The 20,217-nt window shown below is 34.6% G+C and overlaps 1 protein-coding gene across 1 annotated transcript in view; it reads left to right on the forward strand.

Annotated features, from left to right (window-relative positions):
• Positions 1-3,794, forward strand: part of BRINP3 (BMP/retinoic acid inducible neural specific 3) — a 505,257-nt gene extending 501,463 nt beyond the window's left edge. The window contains 2 exon segments of the mRNA XM_020984424.2: positions 2,595-3,658; positions 3,661-3,794. Of these exon segments, the coding sequence (XP_020840083.1) occupies positions 2,595-3,658; positions 3,661-3,710 (1,114 nt within the window). The 3' untranslated portion in view covers positions 3,711-3,794.
• Positions 3,795-20,217: the final 16,423 nt, after the last annotated feature.

A 20,217-nucleotide genomic window follows, 5' to 3' on the forward strand; every position in this document is an offset into this window, starting at 1 on the left:
GTGTGACCCTGGGCAAGTCACTTAACCCCATTGCCTAATCAAAAAAAAAAAAGAGTACCTGGGAAAAATCAAACAAGAGATACAAAATGGAAGAGCTAAGGAGGAAAAACAAAACAAATTTTCCCCTTATGTTAGAAGGTGGTAAACTTTACTCAAAAACTTTACTCAAAAACTGAACTCTGTGAAAATCATATTGGGCCAAACAAAAAAAATTATTCCATGAGAAAAGAAAAAGAAAATTAAGACAAAATCAGATTATTCTTTGACCATTACCTTTACGGATTTTCCTTTTCACCTGGTCAAAGGTGAAGTCAAGAAATAATTTCCGTTAGCTGAAGTAATCAAAGACATTCCTATCCTTTATACTAGAAGAGATTTCTGTTCTGGCATGGATGGGACTAGATAATCTCTAAGGCCCCTTCCAAATCTAGAGATTTTGATTCTGTATATATAAACAAGGTGAAGTATCTTGCAATTTACTAAACCAGTGACTTTGGATTCAGTACATTTACCTAGTGACCTAAACAGATGTAAATACTATGTGATATATGGACAGTGTCCTAAAGTAAGTTGCTATGATTAGTATTCTACAGTCTGTGACTTTGTATCTTGGAAGGATGATTCTGTTCCTGTTGAGCCACTTTTCTCTATGATTTTCTGTATAATTTAGGGGAAGTCTAGAATTACATCCCTTTCTTAAAATTATTTTAGACAAGAAGATAATTGAGTATTTGGTGCAGGGAGCAAGGATACTGGGTTTATTCTTGAATTTTAGATTTAATTTACTCATCTTCAAATTCTGTTTTAAAATATTCCTCACACAAGGATAACATGATTAGTTATCAATTTATACAGTCTAAAATAAAAATGTATTCATTAGAGGAATCTGGAGTAAGAAAACGTAGATATTATCAGTGCTTAATAATAATAGCTAACATTTACATAGTGCTTACTATGTGCCAAGCACTTGCGCTAATAACTCAAAGATGTCTAATGTCAACAGCTCAACAGTTGGCTTTGATGTTCACAAATTGTCATTTAAGTAGTATGAAAGCATACTCATCAATTTATTTCAATAGATTTTTAAAATGAATCATGTTTTTAAATTTCAGTGTTGTTCCCATAAAGGATTAAACAGAGCTTGCACTGGGGAAAACTTGCTTACATTGTACATCAAACTCTACAGAATAGCATACTTGAAAATATTGTAATTAATCCTGTGCTCAAAGACCTGAATGTGATCTGCATTTTAAAACACTAGGGGAAATAAAGAACTATTATCTGGTTGATTCTTTAGTTCTTAGTTTGGCATCATGAATAAATTGATTTTTAAAATGTATATCTAAAAAAAAAAAGTTCAAAACTCAAATCAAACACATTGAGTATTCCCTTGAGCCTTCTAAATATTATCTCTAGATTCTGTCTACTCTTCCCCTAATGGACATCTGAAAGAGAAATTATTTATAAGATCCTCAAAGAACCAAATGTATTTAATAAAATTATACCACCTCAAGTGATAGTAATTTCTCTTTTTTAAGGTGAATAAATACCCAAGATTTAAATACATTGATTTTAAATGCTCATTATGCATGGGTGTATATATTTCTCCTTTCCCTTCTGTTTATCATTTTTGTTTTCTATTCATGAGTGTTCCTGCACTAATCCCTCCTGATGCTGAGTTTGAAAGAGTGAAAAGTAAGCATTTATGTGTATACCTTAAGTTTACTGCAGGCACTTTGTTTGATACAAAAACTTTATTTCTATCTCAGGTTCTCATTTCACAATAATTCTTTTATCTTTCATTGACATAATCATTTTGAATATCAGGTTGCAGGTTAACTGGTTATGCTATAATACTAGGATTTCTAGTATTTCTTTAAAAGTGGATGTTTTCAGAAAAACTTCAGGCTCTGCTCAAATGCACTTATCCTTGTGTACTGTTATATGGATTATAAAATCTTTCCAATGTGAGCTAAAAGTATCTTTTCTCTGGCCTTTTTTAAAACCACTATGAAAGTCTGTAATTATTAGTTTAAAGAACTAAAGGTATTTAGCCTTAAATCTTTATTTAAGAAGGCACAAATATTTGGTGGTTAATCTGTGGAGGAAAGATTAGACTTGTTCTTCTTGGGCCACAAGATAGAATGAGGGCCAATGGGCAGAAATTTCATGGAAATAAATTCTATCTCAGTATAAGGAGGAGCACCTAAACAATTTGAGCTATTTGTAGTAGAATAGAAAATAAGGCAGTATACTCTCCAACCCTGAAAGTCTTCTAGATAACCACTAGCTTTGTAAAAAGGAATGCTGGATTTAGAATCGAAAGGAAGTATATTCCAATTATGGGTCTTGTCTCTTATTACCTGTGACCTTGGATACATTATTCAATCTGTCTAGATCTAATTTTTTTTAATCTACCAGAAAAGCAAAACAAAATAACACAACCAATAGGAGGATTGGATTAGATGACCTTTTGAGGTCTTGTCCAGATCATACTATGCTGTAGAGTTGGTTCCTGTTCTACATATAAGTTGGACAATCTTATCTCTTTGTAATTATGTTTTCTTTGTGCTTTGATTTTGTTTCTCACCTAGATCTTCGACCTACTGGTTAACCCGTATCCAGTCATTTCTTTATTGCAATGAAAATGGCCTTCTGGGAAGCTTTTCTGAAGAAACTCATTCTTGTACTTGCCCCAATGACCAGGTCGCTTGCCATGGTTTCCTCCCTTGCATTGTGGGAGATGGTTCTTCATGCTTAACCTGTGCTCCTGATAATCGTACACGATGTGGAAATTGTAATACCGGATATATGTTGAGTCAAGGGCTTTGTAAACCAGAAGTGGCAGAATCAACAGAGCACTATATTGGTTTTGAGACTGACCTTCAGGACCTTGAAATGAAATATCTTTTGCAGAAAACTGACCGGAGGATTGAAGTCCATGCCATATTCATCAGCAATGACATGCGTCTCAATAGCTGGTTTGATCCTTCCTGGCGCAAACGAATGCTCCTTACCCTAAAGAGCAACAAGTACAAAGCAAGCCTTGTCCACATGATTTTGGGTCTCTCTCTGCAGATTTGCTTAACTAAAAATAGCACCTTGGAGCCAGTTTTGGCTGTTTATGTCAATCCGTTTGGAGGCAGCCACTCTGAGAGTTGGTTTATGCCTGTGAATGAAAACAGCTTCCCAGACTGGGAACGGACTAAGTTGGACTTACCACTTCAGTGTTATAACTGGACACTGACTCTAGGCAACAAGTGGAAGACTTTTTTTGAAACAGTACATATCTACTTGAGGAGTCGCATCAAATCAAATGGCCCAAATGGCAATGAAAGCATCTACTACGAACCACTGGAGTTTATTGACCCTTCCCGGAACCTGGGCTACATGAAGATCAACAACATTCAAGTATTTGGCTACAGCATGCACTTTGACCCTGAAGCAATTCGGGATTTGATCTTGCAGCTTGACTACCCCTATACTCAGGGATCCCAGGACTCAGCACTTTTGCAGTTGCTTGAGATAAGGGACCGTGTAAATAAACTCTCCCCACCCGGTCAGCGTCGCCTTGACCTTTTCTCTTGCTTGCTTCGTCATAGACTCAAGTTGTCGACTAGTGAGGTGGTGAGAATTCAATCTGCTTTGCAGGCCTTTAATCCAAATTGCCAAACACAATGGATTATGACACAACCAAATTATGTAGTTAACCATAAATGTCAAGCACAACCCAAAACCTTGAAGGAGTTTTTACAGTGCTTTTGTGGAACAGTTTATGTTTGGAAGAGTAAATTTAAATTGTCTTTTCAATATCTGTCTTATATCAGTCAATACCGTTGGATGGCAATTTACACATGAACTTGCTGACAATGAATATATTATACCTGCAGTTTTGGTTTATGAATGAAATAAATACTGACACCAGTCTAGAAGACATTCTACTTTTTACAATAAATTTCATTTGTAATTTTATATGTTCCGTGGCAATGCTTTTGTGCATTACATCCTCTAGAGGGAACATAAAAGGATACCAATAAAATTTTGTAGCTGAACAGTTATTAAAAAGAAGTGCTGTGGGATTCCTTTTTTTTTTTCTTCCATGAAATGACTTCTATTTTGATATAACTTTGTTAGGGGCTGGGAAAAATGCAAAGGTTTTTTGTGTATTTATTTATATTTTCCCTAATGGAAATACTAGCAAGATCCCTTGCTTGATGAAAACTGAATTCTCTCTCCTGTAGTCTTTATGGAAAACCCAACCATTGGTAAAATGTTACATTCTTCAGTAATATTTTCATTGTTAATACCATAAAGGTGGAGTTGTGTCTCTATCATTCAAATTTGTAACCTCTTCCTAGAAACTAGCTATCTCCAAAGTAGTCAATATAACATTTCTCAAACCAATACCACTCCCTCTTTTAGAAATTAGATTATTTCTTCTCTTAAGCAAACATATATGCAAAAAAGAAAAAAAATTGTGATTACAAGCAGAGTATATAGGTGAAAATTAATTTCTTTAGCAACTATCTTAGTAATTTACTTTGTAAATTCTAGAAACTATAAACAAGCATTAGCATTAGACATTTTCATTTTAATTCAAATGGTATTTAATGGTACCTCCTGTTCAATATTTTATTGATATCAATAAAATAACTAACATTCATTTATTGTAATTTACTAGCAAAACATAAATATTTAAATAATGCCTATGAAAAATTCAGAGCAGTAAATAAGGATATCTCCACCCCCTTAGAAAAACTGTCATTGCTAAAAAAAATTAATAACTTTTGAACTTCTTATGAAGAGCTGACCCTTTCATTATTACATTACTGATTTTCACCTAAATTCCTGATGTGGAAAGTAAATAAATTGTTCATACACATGACTTGGAAAACATTATTTGGTAGATGGTTAATTAGGTTTTATAATTAACTAAAGACCACAGTTACATAAAGCATATATTGCTACAACATTTTTATGATGAATGTTGAGATCTTTTTCTTAGTGTGATGGTGCAAGTATCACTATTACCTTATAAATTAACTATAAGTAGTATATGGCTCACCTCCTTTTCCCAGGTTATAAATGGCATTCGGTACCAATCTATCTTTTTTTAATTTTTGGTCCAAATAAGACAGATTTGAGGAAAGAGAAAATATTCACAAAATGACTAATTAATACTTATAAGAGAATGTTTAAACCACTTGCTTTTACTACCTTAAGCTAAAAAGAAAAATAATGCTTTCTTCAACAAGAGAAGAAGATAATTCCTCAATGATGGTCCCAAATGGAAAAGTGTTGAAATTTGCAAGCTGTGACCACACAATACCATAGCATAAAAAATCAAATATCAAATCAGCAAATCTTTAATGATATTGCATGAAAACATTTTGAGTGCTGTAAGTTCCATTTCCTGATAACAGGTGAAATCTATATAGAACAGTAGGTTTGAAAAATACTTTATGTAGATTATCTCATTTGACCCCCATTAATGATATGTAAATGCTTGTAAGTTGCTACAAGTATTATCTTCTCTTTTATATGTGAGGAAACTGAAGCTATGAGAAGCTAAAGGTACTTTCTATAGTCTTCCTGGTCCAACATTCTTTGCCTCTTCCCCGACATACTCTCAATACATTGGTGGTGAATGATTGACACTATAGAAACACAATATGAGATTACAAGTTAAACAAAATCTCATTAAATATAAAAGTATGTGGAGAAAGAAGTGATATCTTAAAATATTTCAATTCCAAAATGGCTGAAGCAATTAAAGTCATTGCACTTAACCACACCCATCTATTGAAAATTCATTCTTTCCTTCCCCAAAACTATTCTTAAATATATTTCAATGCATTTTAGAAGAGGCTCAATTGTTTTTTTTTTAATTTGGAGTTCTAATGAGTTTATTTAGGTATATTAAGTTTTAAAGGGAAATTAAAACATTTCTTTCCTAAATTCCAATGAATCAGTTTTTTAAAATCCCTAACAAATCCATTATGTGCCCAGTGCTATCCCTTAGGTGTTAAGGAAAAAAAAATTAAATAGGTAATATCCTTGCCCTCAAGGAGTTTATAATATATTTGGTTGTTGTTGTATTGAAGTTCACTGTATACAAGATGCATCAACAATATGCTACTCACCATTATTATTGTTGGTGTTAAAATTAATAAGCATCATTCCCTATTGAATAGAAGAACTATGTGACTCCATTTGGCATTAATCTCTGATAAACTAAAAATGTAAACCAAGAGCCTGCTTCTTTTCTGGTGAACAGAATTTACAGAACTAAGCAACATTAATTACCACCTTTAGCAGCTTTTTGTTTGCTTTATTTACAAATGTAGTATTATAACAACTAATTCCTAAAAGATAGAATCAGAAAAATACTCAAAGAAACTGGTTTAGAAAACACAATGAAAACAATGGCATATACTCCAAATAGCAGTAGTTAGCTTATTAGTTTTTCTGAACAAGTTTCCTAATATTGTCTCAGAGATCCACTGTTGTATTAAAATAAAAGTAGTATTCTTGGTCATAAAGTTTTCAGGGAACATCCTTTATGCTCAGCACTTCTGTCCCTGTTCCAGGTCCAGCATCAGAATCTGCCATATCAAGAATCGCAGGCTGGTTTTCAGATACATAGGGCCTCAGATTACATAGATGGCTACCCCAGGCTGCTACAAGTAATGATATAGTCTGGCACTTCTCAGCTTTCAGTTCAAATTCAAGTTCAATTTGACTATAATAGAAGCTTTATGGTGCAGTATAAGGAACACTGGACTTAGAAACTGAACAACCAAGCTCTAATCCCTTAGGCTCATTGGGTGTGTGTACCTGGGACAAGTAATCATTATCTTCTCAGAACTGAGGTTTCTTCATCTGCATAGTTCCCAGAAATTTTAAAGGTGAAGAAATCTCTTTCAAAGCCATAACATTCTCTATACATGTGAAATGTTGTTATTCTGAGAAAAAAAGAAGCTATATTTTTCTCCTTCCTTAATCCCATGATTGTTTTTTGTTCCATTAAAAATAACTTAGGCTGAAACAAGGACTATATATTATTACCTCTTAGCTGGCCTCTGGCTTCTTTTTAACCCTGCTCCTTTATTTCTTGGTATTCCTATTAAAGCACAAATCATAGGAGAAGTTAATTACTAACTTCTATTTTATTTTTAAAAAAGCTGGTTCTTATTTGTTAATCACAGCTTTTAATTAACCACAATTTTATTTACTAATTTAAGTAAACAAATATTCATTAAGTAGCTGTTACATGCCAGATACTCTGCTAGGTGCTAGATGCTAACCTCCAAAATGTAGGCTAGCAGACATATTTTGTCCTATACAAGGACTGACTATTCAATATATATTTTCCCATTCATCTAATTCCCCAGCCTCAGACAGGATTCTTTTTTTTTTTTTAATTTTGGACCATATATTTCTACCCAGTATAAAATGAAGTTGAGATGCTAGGACCTAAATTATCACATATGAGTATCCACACTAATCAAATTAATCAGCTAATTGCCAGTGTGCTGCTTCATTTTGTGCTAATCTAAGTAACAATGTGAAAGGTACTAGTTACTTTTCTATGAAAGATCAAAATAGGATTTCCCCCCTCACTCTTTCTCAGAGATTCAGTGAAAAAGAAAAAACACTCAACCTGGATTTAAATGTGACTTCTTTTTATATTCCAACCATAATAGTTACTATCTTTAGTTTCAGCTTACTTTTCTGAAAAATGGGATAATGTAAATAAATAAATAAATGGGATAATAACATAAAATTGGGTAATATTTTTAAACCAGCCATCTAAATACCACTTCTTATTATATGATATAATCCTTTAATTGCATTGTCTTTTTTTTTTCATTTTAGTAGCAAGCAGAAATATGTTCTCAATTCAAATTAGAATCTGTTGATCTATAATAGAAGGGGAAGAGTTAGTGTTAGTGAGAGAATAATATCTAGGTTTTTGTCAATAATTAATCACATGATCTAGAGCACTAATCTGTACCTGAATTTCCCCAAAAAGATGTCTGATTGTATAAACTCTAAGGTTACTTCCAGCTAGAATATTTTTGATTTTATGAAATGTTTACATGATGACCCTTATATAGACTAGTTTTCCAATCTAGAATGATGTATTTTCTCATACAACAGGATATTCTGATTATATTCAACACTGGGTAGAAAAATCAATATTTAATTAGTGATGTGAGTTTGAGCTTTTTTCTAAACTAAATACTGTTACTGAATAACTTTCCAAGGACATTAATGGTCAAAGAAAATATGAGACAACTCAAACAATTAACGCTGGTCACACTTCCATATCTCAATGTCATCTTCCTCCTGTTTTCTCACTTCCTTTCATTGCTTAGAGAATGGAGAATAGTCTATTTCTGCCTTTATAAAGTATCTTCAAAGTTTCCCCATAAGCAAAACTACTCATGAATCCCAACTCAAGATGGACACAGAATATATTTTTCATTAATAACTTATATCCTGCTCTGAGTAATAGGCCAGATATGATTTTCAGGATTGTTATGGCTTTTGGGTTCTTTTGGTTTGTTAGAAAATTAGGCCACTAGAGGAAAAAAGAACTAATCAGATAAACAAAATAATTATTTTCTAATATGAGAATGACTTTATGGTTAATAATTCACATGTTTTGTCTTTCTGGAGTAAAGCTGGCCATCAGTATCAACATGCCCTTTGGATAAGCTGGTGCTGCTGTGTAATTATAATAATTGATTTCTGAAAGAAAAGCGCTATCAAATTGACTCCGGGATTCTTAGTATGCACTACATTTCTATACTAATTATTACAGTCCATCAGCAATTAGATAAATACAATTTCCATAGAAAACATTTTCAAACAAGAATATAAAGTAAAAATATTTCAGATACCGAGGGTTTTTTTTAATTGTGTAAAGAACAAGAAAAATTAGTCTTCAGAAATTGTTTGCTGATCTACCTTTTCTATATCAATATGTATAATGAGCAAAAGGAATGACTATCTTCACTTCTCCCTAAGAAAACTCTGTAATGATTTGTCATATGTGACAGCTTGAGGTTTTTGCTGTTTTTGTTTAGTTGTTTAGTCATGTCCCACTCTCCATGACCCCCTTTGGGGTTTTCTTGGCAAAGATACTGGAGTGGTTGGCCATTTCCTTTTCCAGCTCATTTTTTTACAGATGAGAAAACTGAGGCAAACAGGGCTAAGTGACCTGCCCAGGGTCACACAGCTAGTAAGTATCTCATGCCTGATTTACCCAAATTTCTATTTTTTTTTCCCATACCATTAACTGTACTACATGGCCACAAAGCCAGAAAGTCCTCTGTGTAATCTTGCTTTTAGGTAACTTTGGACAAAACACTTACCCTCTCAGTGTTCAAGGCAAGTCTCTGAGGGTATAAGTTCTAAAAAACATGTACACTTGCATTTTTCAAGGGAATTTTCTCACCCACGAGTTCCCAGGGGTGGGAAACCTGCAGCCTCAGGGCTACACGTGGTTCTCTAGGTCCTCAGGTGCAGTCCTTTTGGATTCAGTCGAAGGACTGCAGTTGAGAGGCTAAAGTGCCATATATGGCCTGGAGGCCACAGGTACCCCACCCCTGCCCTATACCAATGAAATCATAGTTATAGTCCTTATCTTTTATGTTACTAAGGAAGCCTAGTATTGATATCCAAATTGTAATTATGAATATCTATATTTGATTTTCTTATTATTATAGGTTGTGACATATTATCTTTCTCTAAAGGATAGATTTTTGAGGGCAGGAATAATTTTCATCTTTGTCTTTGTATTCCCACACCTCAGTCAATAGTAGGTTCTTAATAAACACTTATTGAATTGACTTCCAAAATTGTAATACTTTAACTTAAAAATGTCGTATCTGCTGATAGATATAGAACTGGAGTTCTTAGAGACAATCAACTTTCATGTCCCTTTCCTTTTTAAAGATATACTATTACAATCCAGTTTCTATTTACATTATCTACTTAAGTAGTACCTTTAACTTTTTCTTTTTAGGAAACATTCAGATCATTAGATAAGACTTTTTTTTCATCTGCTTTTCTTTACCACATCAGGCAAATTCACCAAAGTTTTCTTCTTTTGTTTAAATGGCCAATTGTACATTTTTTCTTCAAAAAATTATTTCGGACACTTTTCCAAGTCTGCTGATTCATTTTCTAGACCATCTTGTCCTTACCACTGCTGTTTTTCCCTCCTTGCTTTTCCACTTCACTATTTATAGCATTTCCCCACTGTTCAAACAGGGGCAGAGAAAAGTAATCTCATTCTGTTACTTGTTGATAGTTCCTATTAAAATATTTGATGGGAATGGAGATTTTTAAAAATCATCACCTAAAATGATGATTTCTACTTCCTCTGCTAATCCTATCTCCCATATTAGGAATAATTGAGTTTTGACACTTGTCAATAACCAATTATGTGCCACCAACAGAAAAACCCCTCAAAAGACCTTTTAAATGCCATAAAACCAGAACATTTAGTAGTACCCTAACAAACAAAAATTAAAAGACAATTATTATGATTAATATGTATATTTCAAGTAATAATTATGATAATAATATCTAGTATTTATATAGTGCTTTAGAATTTGCAAAGCATTTTCCATTTGGTTCTCAACAACCCTGTGAGGTAGGTCATTATTATCTTGTTTTATAGATGAGGAAACAGACTGACAGGATGTGATTGTCCAGTGATATAAGCTAATAAGCAACCAAAGGAAGAATTAGAAATCAGATATTCTTGAGCAGAAGTCCAGCTTTCAACTCACTGTGGAACCTACATGTCTAGTTTGAGGACATAAGAGTATCTTATGAAACAGAAATATTTTGGAGGACGTGCATTGTATGATCCAATTCTTAAGACCTTAATTTTGCACAGTAAAATGTATTCAATTAAATTCAACTAGCATTCTTTAAGTTTCTGCTCTATTTAAGGCACTGTACTAGTTACTAAATATGCAGATACATGAATGAAAATTTACTCCTTTGCTTTCAAGAATTTATCATTCTGTAGACTGAGAAGGTTGAGGTTAGGGACATATGTCATATATAAAGATGAGTAAAATACAAGGAGGGGAACAAAGGAATTATCAGACAAAGTGCTTGAGATGGGAGTGAACACTTTTTTCTGGGAGACCAGAGAAGACCATAAGTCATTACCCCTGAGTTGAGACTAAAAAGAAGATAAAGATAATGACATGCGGAGATGAGAAGGGGGGTCATAGAGGGATAACCTCTTAATCCACAGAAATAAGTCAGTTCAGTTCAGAGAAGACCTAGTCAATCCAGTTTAGCAAGAACATAGAGTGTACATAGTAATGTGGTAGGAATGAGAAAAAAGGCTAGGAAGACACAAAGAAGCCAGATGATAGAGGTTCTTAAATGTTGGAATGAGGAGCTGAAATTTTATTCTGGATGTCATAAGGAGGCACTGAAGATTTGGGGATAATAGAATGACATGATCAGTCTCATACTTTGGGAAGTTTATTTGGGTTCCTTCATAAAATGTAAATTAGAGAAGAGATAGATTAGAGTCAGAGATGCTAATTGAGGAGGATATTACAATAGTCTAGGTAAAGCTGGCCTCAGGTGGTGGCAATGTGAATTGAAAGGAGTTGGATCTGAGAACCATAATGTAGGTAGAATTGATAGATTTATAAAAATGATTGGATACAAAGAGTAGAGGAAAGAAAGACTTAAATATGGTTCTGAAATTTCAAACCTGAGGGTGTTGATAGATAATTCTGTCATCAACAGAAATAGGGAAGTGTGGAGGGAAGATAAAAACGTTCAGTTTGGGACATGTTGATTGGAAGTCAGTGGGACATATAGTACTAGAAAAGATAAGTTAGGATTGGATCAAATATATACATAGTGTATGATTCAAAGGGACCCACAGAGTTGAGAGCATTCCTATTGTTCTTGTACTGAATGGAAGGTGAAAAGTCAATGGCAGTGGTCCACCAGGTAAGCATACAGAAGTGTACCAGCAAACAAAAGGCCATGCTCTATGCACCACTATGGGCTGGTTTTGGAGATTTGGGAGTCACATAAACATGATAATTGAACCCACAGAAACCAATGAGATCATTGAGAGAGAAGAGGGCCCAAAAAATAACCTTAGGGAAAATTCACAGTAAAGTGGAAGGACATGGATTATGATGCAGCCAAAAAGATTGAAAAAAAGTAGTGAGACTGATTAGGAAGAAAGACAAAGTAGCTAAGTGACATGGATCAGATGAGTGGGGAGAGCAATAAGAGACAGGAAACTTCAAATATGTATTCCTGGAAGCAACATTTCTCAAATACATGCATATAAGTTTGTCTCCTATAAGTGGGTTTGATGGAGTGATGGGACCTGGACCCCTAAAAGGAAAAGACCATGTCTTCAAAAGAAGCCCAGTCCCTGAACTTTTCCACACAATCCAGTCCAAGGTGTTTCACCCATGGCATCTGGCCCAGCCCAGTCCACTTAGATACTCTATAATACTTCTAACAATCCTTTCACAGGGACTCTCTAACCACTTAACTCCTTTCATTGTCTACAGCTGGCCCACCCCAGGCTACTTACCACTCCTTAATCCCATCAAAATCTTTTCGCTGACTCTTTGTCCCTTTTTCTATATAAAAGTATCAGTCCTTTCCTCCTAAAGCTGCAGATTCACTAGGAATCTAGGATGCTATTACTGGTGTTATAATAAACCCCACTACTTTGACTGAAAGAAGGCTTGAGTGGCTGAATTCTTTCCAGGCAGACTCCCCTGTGCCCATATATTTCAAGGTCCCCAGCACCACAAACTACAACAGGTTAATCCTATAAGAAGGTTCTATGGAAGAACATCAGTAAGGGTTGTGTGGGATGGGAAGGTATGGAGGGATCGCAATCCCACGGATAGAGGAAATAACAACATGAATGAGATCAAAGAGTCATAGAAGCATTATTGAGTATTCTTAACATTTTGAAAATTCACAAAACAAAACAAAAACAAACAAAAAAGCACAGTTATGACACCAGGTAGACCTGTCAGTCTAACTAAATGCAAAGACAATCAGTTAAACACTTTCTTATTTGTTTAAAGTATTTCTCTTTTACAACCAGTTTCCCATATTATGGTGCTATTTAAATGACTAATTGTTTCCAACACAAAAAAAAATAAATTAGTTCCAAAGTTATTTATTAATCATCTACTGTGTTCAAGATGTTTTCCAAATGTTTAGGAATTCAAGGATATAGTATACAGCTACCTTGCTCTTAAGGAATTTATACTCTTCTAGGGGAAATAAGACAAATAGCATATACAAATAATCATATTAGAAGATAGCATACAGTAAGTGCCTGTATACTACCAACAAGAATCCATAAGAGATGTGAGAAAGGAGGGAGATACTGATACTGTGCTAGGAGTATCAGAGCTAAGGTCATGAAAAAAAAATTGCATTGGAATCACATCTTGAAGGATAGGAAGGATTTTCAGTGTTCAAAATTGAAGGTAAGTACAATCTTTACATGGGAGACACTGAGTAAGTGAATAGAAATTGGAAAGTAAAGAACAATATTCTCAACTATGTCAATTATCACAAAGGTTAAAGGGGATGAGAACATAAAAAGAAAGGCCTTTAGATTTAGCAATTACGAAGTCACTAGTAACCTTGAAAAGAGCAGCTTCATTAGAAGGAGAAGGAGCTTAAGTCATATTCCAAGGGATATAGGATTGAGTGGGTGATAACTGTGGACCTCTACTACAGAATTTTGCAGTGAAGATTTTAATCATAGAATTATACAACTACAGCTGGAAGAAAGTACAGAGATCATCAAGTCCAACAAAATAATTTTATAGATAAGTATTCGAGGCAGAATTTGAACCCAAGTCTTCCTAACTCCAAGTCAACCACTCAGTCCAGCATACCACACTTTGCTCTGAAGACTGAGGGGCAGCTAGGTGGTGCAGTGGATAGAGCACCAGCCCTGAAGTCAGGATGACCTGAGTTCAAATCCAGCCTCAGACCAAACACTTGACACTTGCCAGCTTTGTGACTCTGGGCAAGTCACTTAACCCTGATTGCCTTAAAAAAAATGGTAACTGAATGTTTTTTTTTTAGTATCATCAAGTAATTACATGTATACAATTTTTTAAATAACTGAAATTTATCCCTTTGTGTTCAAATATTTATTTATTTAGTTTAACCATGACTTCCTCTTAAAATTCTTGCCTCTGTGATCTAATTTGATTTGCTTTTAGAAACAAGATAACTAAGCTTGGTTAAAAAAAAAAAAGCCCATGTCTAAAGTGAGAGTGAGTTGTCCCAGAATGAGACTTTGAGAGCAACATTTGTGAGTTATTTTGTGTGACCTTTGGGTCAATTGAGGGTATAGCTAAGAGGACTTTCTTGTTTCATTCTGGGTTCTCATGTGTCTTCCACATAACTGAGGCTGTCAGAAAAGTGACCTCAGATTAAGTGAGATATTACTACACTAGAGAAACTTTTAAAAAAAAATTTCATTGTAATTTAAAACAAACTTTTAAAAATATGAAAAGGTGCACCTAAGACAATTGCATTTGTAGTTTTCATAATTGTGTTTGTAGGGATCTGAGGCATTTGTAAAAGAAAATATCTCCTTTCCCTTTAAAAGTATATTTAAAAACATCAGTTAAATCTTTTACCTGCTATTATTTGCATAATTACAGGGAAATAGAGAGTCCTGGGTGGCCTAAATTAAACAGATTATTACCAATTTTTCATTTTACATTGTCAAATATAGATTGAGACTTTGATCATATGCTGGACTCTAATGCCAAAGCTAAGTAAAGATGAAAGGCAGCTCACTGAATAACTCAAATGATTATCCAGATAATTTAAGCTTAACTGGAAATCTGAATTATCCAAATAACTGTGCTAATTATCCACTTTCTTTTGTCACCCAAAACTTTTCTGAAGATGCAAATCAATTTGGTAGACACTTATTAAGCATCTACTCTGTGCAAGGCACTGAATTGGGGCAATCCCTTTCAATTCTATATGCATGAAAACATAGGGGTTTTTTTATTTGTTTCTTTGGTATATGTTAATGTTCAGCACTCATTTCATGCTTAGCAATTAGCATAAATATCAGCTGTGTCCTTATCATCATACTGAGTCATACAAGGAATTACAAAATTTACAAATTATTCAACCTCTGCCTTTTATGGTTACCTGAAGATTATTAACAAAAGGCTATTCAGCCCGTATTTATCTTTTTTTCCTCAAAATAAAATTGCGTCCCATTTTCCATTTTATAACAGGCATAATTCGTAGGCACTAGTATTTACTTATTACAAGATACTAAGATTCAAGATATGAGTATGCAATCATCTTTTTGTCAGAATTGTCATGAAACTATTCCATCCTCTTTATTCCTGGGGTAAAGATGAGCTCCAGCTAAAAGACAGCTTAGGTTTGAGCTGCCAAGTCTCTTTCCAGAGCCCTTCCTTAGCACCACTTTGAAAAAAAAAATAATCACATCAGCACTTCAGTGACTAGGAATGACAAACTCTACTTGCCTCATTGTGCTTCATATATATTCAGAGCAACCCCATAGTTATCTGAGGACTGATTCTGCAGCACCAGCTACATCCTCTTTGTCTTAGGGTCTCTTTTTAAAGATTCTTTAGAGTCCTTTCATAGGCTAAGGATCAATTTAAGAAAAAAAAACAGTCTATTTGATTAAGGAATTATCATACTGTCTTAATTTTCTGAAATTACCCAAGTATGCATATATGTATGCATATATGTATATACATATGGAAGCAATTTCAAAATATTTCATTTTTAGAGAAAAGGAGGAGTAAGGTTTTTGGATCCTTAAATTTCCTCACAGGTCAAACATGACATTGTAGACTGTAAGCTTGTAACTGGGTGATTTTTCTGTTTAACTGCAAGCCAACTAGAAAATCCTTACTGTTCCCAAATTTTGGTGTTAAATATTTTCCTAAAATGTGTTAGCCTACTTTCCTTTATTAAATATTCTACCCTTCATGAAATTTTTTTTCATTCCAAATGGTGTTTCAGTTACATTTCATGAAGGTTTTTAGGCAATTTCATGACTACTTGTTGGTAGACCATGACAGGACATAGTCATATTTCTTTATCTTTATCACCTTAAATTTCACATGGCCAACACAAGAGGAAGTGGGAAAAAAAAGCAATTATTGAAAGGACTGATCTCACTTCAATACAGTCTATGAGATTTTAACTCTAAATATTCTTGTTGATGTCTGTTTAATTAATAAAAATTATTGTTGAAAGCCTCTCTGTACATAGCTCTTTATTCAGAGTTAAGTGCCTGACCATTAAACTGTTTGCAAGTTCTTACATAGGCCTGGACTCATCTGCCCAATGCCTGACACCATCTATGGTGTGACAGATAATTTACCCCACATACAGGTACACAAACACACACACAGGCATACCACAAATATATTATAAATACTGTCTGAAGATAAAGAACATTATTTGGAAGGTGAAAGCAAGCAGAAATAGATTTAATAGAATCTGTTGATATACATACATATGTTATATGTGTAGACATATACAACAAAATATACAAGTATACATATATGTACTTGTAGCTATGTATATGAATAATAAGTATGTGCATGCAAATACATCCATATCATCATATAAATGGCATATATTTCATAACATTTTATATGCCAAAGATACATAGAATATGTAACTTTTCAACTGTCTTAAAAGAGTTGGCTTACCTATTTCCCTATAACTGCAACTAATTTGATCACAAATTAACCACGAAGTGGAAGACTTTATTATTATCCTCAATTTTTTAATTTTGAGATAGGAAAATGTGACTTCATAAATAGAATGGTTCCAAGTTGAATAGAACTGTTAAAACCTGAAAATTAATCCCAGTTGAATGACTTTGAGATCCATATTTTGCCAATTTAAAAAAAATATTATTATCAAGATAATATTTTTTAAATTTTTGAGTGAATCCTTAGCTAATTTTGTCAGGCTGATTTGTTGAATACACTTTGCCAAATTGGTAGATAACATAAATTCCATAGGATTGATAGATGCTATACCATCTATTATAATTATTAACAAAAGTAAGCTTAGATCAATCAAAGTGTATACACAAGTTATAAGGCAGAGTCCTTGCCCCAAAGATGCTTAGAATCTTGGTCAGTGCAAACCAATATAATATTATTCAACAAGTATTTCTATTGTTTGGTCATTTCCAGTAGTGCCTAACTCTTTGTGGTATCCTATTTGGGGTTTTCTTGACAAAAATACTAGAGTGGTTTGCCATTTTCTTCTTCAGCTCATTTTGCAGATGAGGAAACTGAGGTAAAGAGGGTTAAGTGACTTGCCCAGAGTCACTCTGCTAGTAACTGTCTGAGGCCAGTGAACTCAGGAAGAGAAGTCTCCCTGACTTTTGGCCCATTATTTTATCAACTACACCACATAGCTACCCCAACAAATATTTATTAAGCATCTATTATGTCTGGGACTCATCAGCCAGCATTTACTAAGCACCTACCATGTCAAGCACTATGCTAAGCACTGAGGATACAAAATTTCAAAAGGAAGGCAGATTAGTGGATGGGACCAGGAAAGACTTCTGACAGAAGGTGGAATTGTAGCATAGATATTAAATAAGCAAGGGAAGCCAAGAATCAGAAGTGAGGATGGAGAGGGATTGGGGGACAGTCAGTGAAAATGGTAAGAGTCAGGAAATGCAGTGTCCTATAAAAAGAACAGAAATAAGGGCTGGTGTTGTTGGATGGAAGAGTAAGCTGAAGGGAGTAATGTATAAGATGACTAGAAAAGAAGTAATATACCAGGTGGCAAAGGGCTTTAAAAGCCAGACGTAGGATTTTGTATTTTATCCTAGAGATGATTACAAACAAATAGAGTTTATTGATTGAGGGGAAGAGGTGAATTGAAAGACACGGGCCTTAGGAAGATCACTATGGAAACTAAGTAGAAAGTAGACTGGCATGAGATGAGACTTGAGGTAGTCCAATCAACAGGTATTTGTAATAGTCCAGATGTCAAGTGATGAGGGCCTATATCAGGATGGCATATGTAAGAGGAAAGAAGGTAGAAATGACAAATTTGACAACAGTTGGATATATCAGGTAAATTTAAGGAAGAGTCTAAGACAGTGCAGAGAATTGTGAGACTAAGTGATTGTGAATATGATGCTTCTCTTGTAACAGGAAAGTTTAGAAGATTGGAGGACTTGGGAGACTGAGGATTCACCTGCTTGGAATTCTATGAAGTTAAAGGGAATTTTACGAAGCTAAAAGAGAATTCTCACTCTGCATCTTAAGCAATTTGTAAACTTGGATTTCTGCAGCCCCTCTTTATCTAAAGAAAGGATCACAGACCCCTATTTTTTTTTTTGTGAGAAATGAGAAGAGGTCATGGGTTTCAGAAGAAAGCAGAGAGGAACTTTCCTCAAAAAAAGCTGTTCTTTCATATGGTGAAGTGTATTCAGGCCATAGCCATATTCTGATTAATTTTGCTGTTCTAGAGGTAGCTTATAGAGAAGCCCTATAAACAGTCTTAAAGTTCTCTCGTTGGGCCAGATCTCCATTAGCAGAGCAACAATTTGAGAGAATTATCAGAAACATTTAGGCCAGAAGGCTAGGTAATTCTAGAAAAATTAGACTTTAGTGCCTGAGTTACCCTAATCATTCCTACAATTCACCAATTTCCTTTTTCAGTAGAGACTTAGCCTTTGAAAGCTATTTACCCTTATCACCAACCCCCAAATCTCCAGTGGAAGTTACTAAGTAAACCAGTAAAAATAGCCTGTTTAGACTAGAATGCCAAGCAGAGTGACTTTGTTTGGAAGTTCAAACTAAACTTTTAATCACAGAATACAATGGCCTTTTGCCATTCACAAAATGAATGTTCTTACTTTGTAAAATACTGCAGAGCACAATCACTTCTTCATTCTCATAGAGGGCTGTTTCAACATTAATGCTGATATGCGTTGGCAGGGGATCCTGGAGAGGGCAGGATGCATTTGGCCTGAGCAACAAAATAGCTTCAGCTGAGTTTGCCATTATGAAAATATTAACTATACTCCTGGTGCCACACAGCTACTACAGAATGCAACCATCTAAAAAACATTAGAGTGAATTTTTGAAGACAGCTGCCATGACAGCCCTCATTCCCACCCCATTTAATTTTTTTTTAAATTTCTCAATCAATTTTCATATTTTGTGGATTCCAGGCCTGTCAAAATTCAGACTTCCTACTACTTGATATTCTCCAATTCACTAATATTATTCTTAAGGTGTGGTGCTGAGAATGGAATAATCCATGTATGATCTTTATAGCAGAAAGTAAAACTGATAGTTCTTTTGATCTATCTTTTGATAGGTTTTGAACTTTGGTTGATTTATTCTAAGGATACAACCCTGGGACCCAAAGTCTCCTCATTGATATTAATAAAAATAATAAACTAGCATTTATATAGTGCCTACTATGTGACAAGCACTGTGCAAAGCACATTAGAAATATTATCTCCTTTGATCCTCAGAAGAACCATGCAAGGTACTATTATTACCCCTCTTTTATATATGAAGAAACTGAGACAAACAGAGATTAAGTGACTTACCCAGGGTCATACAGCTAGTAAGTCTCTGAAGCTGATTTGAACTCAGGTCATCTTGACTTAAGGCACAGAGCTTTATCTCCTGTGCCACCCAGTTGCTTCATTGGTTAATATGGGAGTGTAAAATCGCACAAAATACTCTATTTATGTAGCATCAGGTATGCTTCAGATCCCACCTAGACCATCTTCTTGCTGTCAGCCTTGATGCATCATTCTCTGGACCACCAGATTACAGAGACTATGCTCTGGAGGACCTGACTTAGCCCACTCAGCTCTGAAATTTATGGTCCAGGACACATACTGTCCTGATTAGTGAAAGCAAGAGGGCAAATCACATGGCCCAATATACATAGCTGTTCTCAGCCTTTCTTCATCTTCTAGCCTATCCATCTTCTTGCAATCTGCCCCACTGCAGCTTGAGTACTGTCTCCCCCTTCTGTGTCTTCCTCTGAGAACTGTAATCCAATTAATACTGTTGTTGAAACTGGAAATGGTGTGTGTTGATCCACTTCCCAGTGGTTTCACTTACCATCCCTGTCACTTCACTA

The sequence above is a fragment of the Phascolarctos cinereus genome, unplaced genomic scaffold (genome assembly GCF_003287225.1).
Source record: "Phascolarctos cinereus isolate Bilbo 61053 unplaced genomic scaffold, phaCin_HiC Scaffold_5;HRSCAF=322, whole genome shotgun sequence".
NCBI lineage: Eukaryota > Metazoa > Chordata > Mammalia > Diprotodontia > Phascolarctidae > Phascolarctos > Phascolarctos cinereus.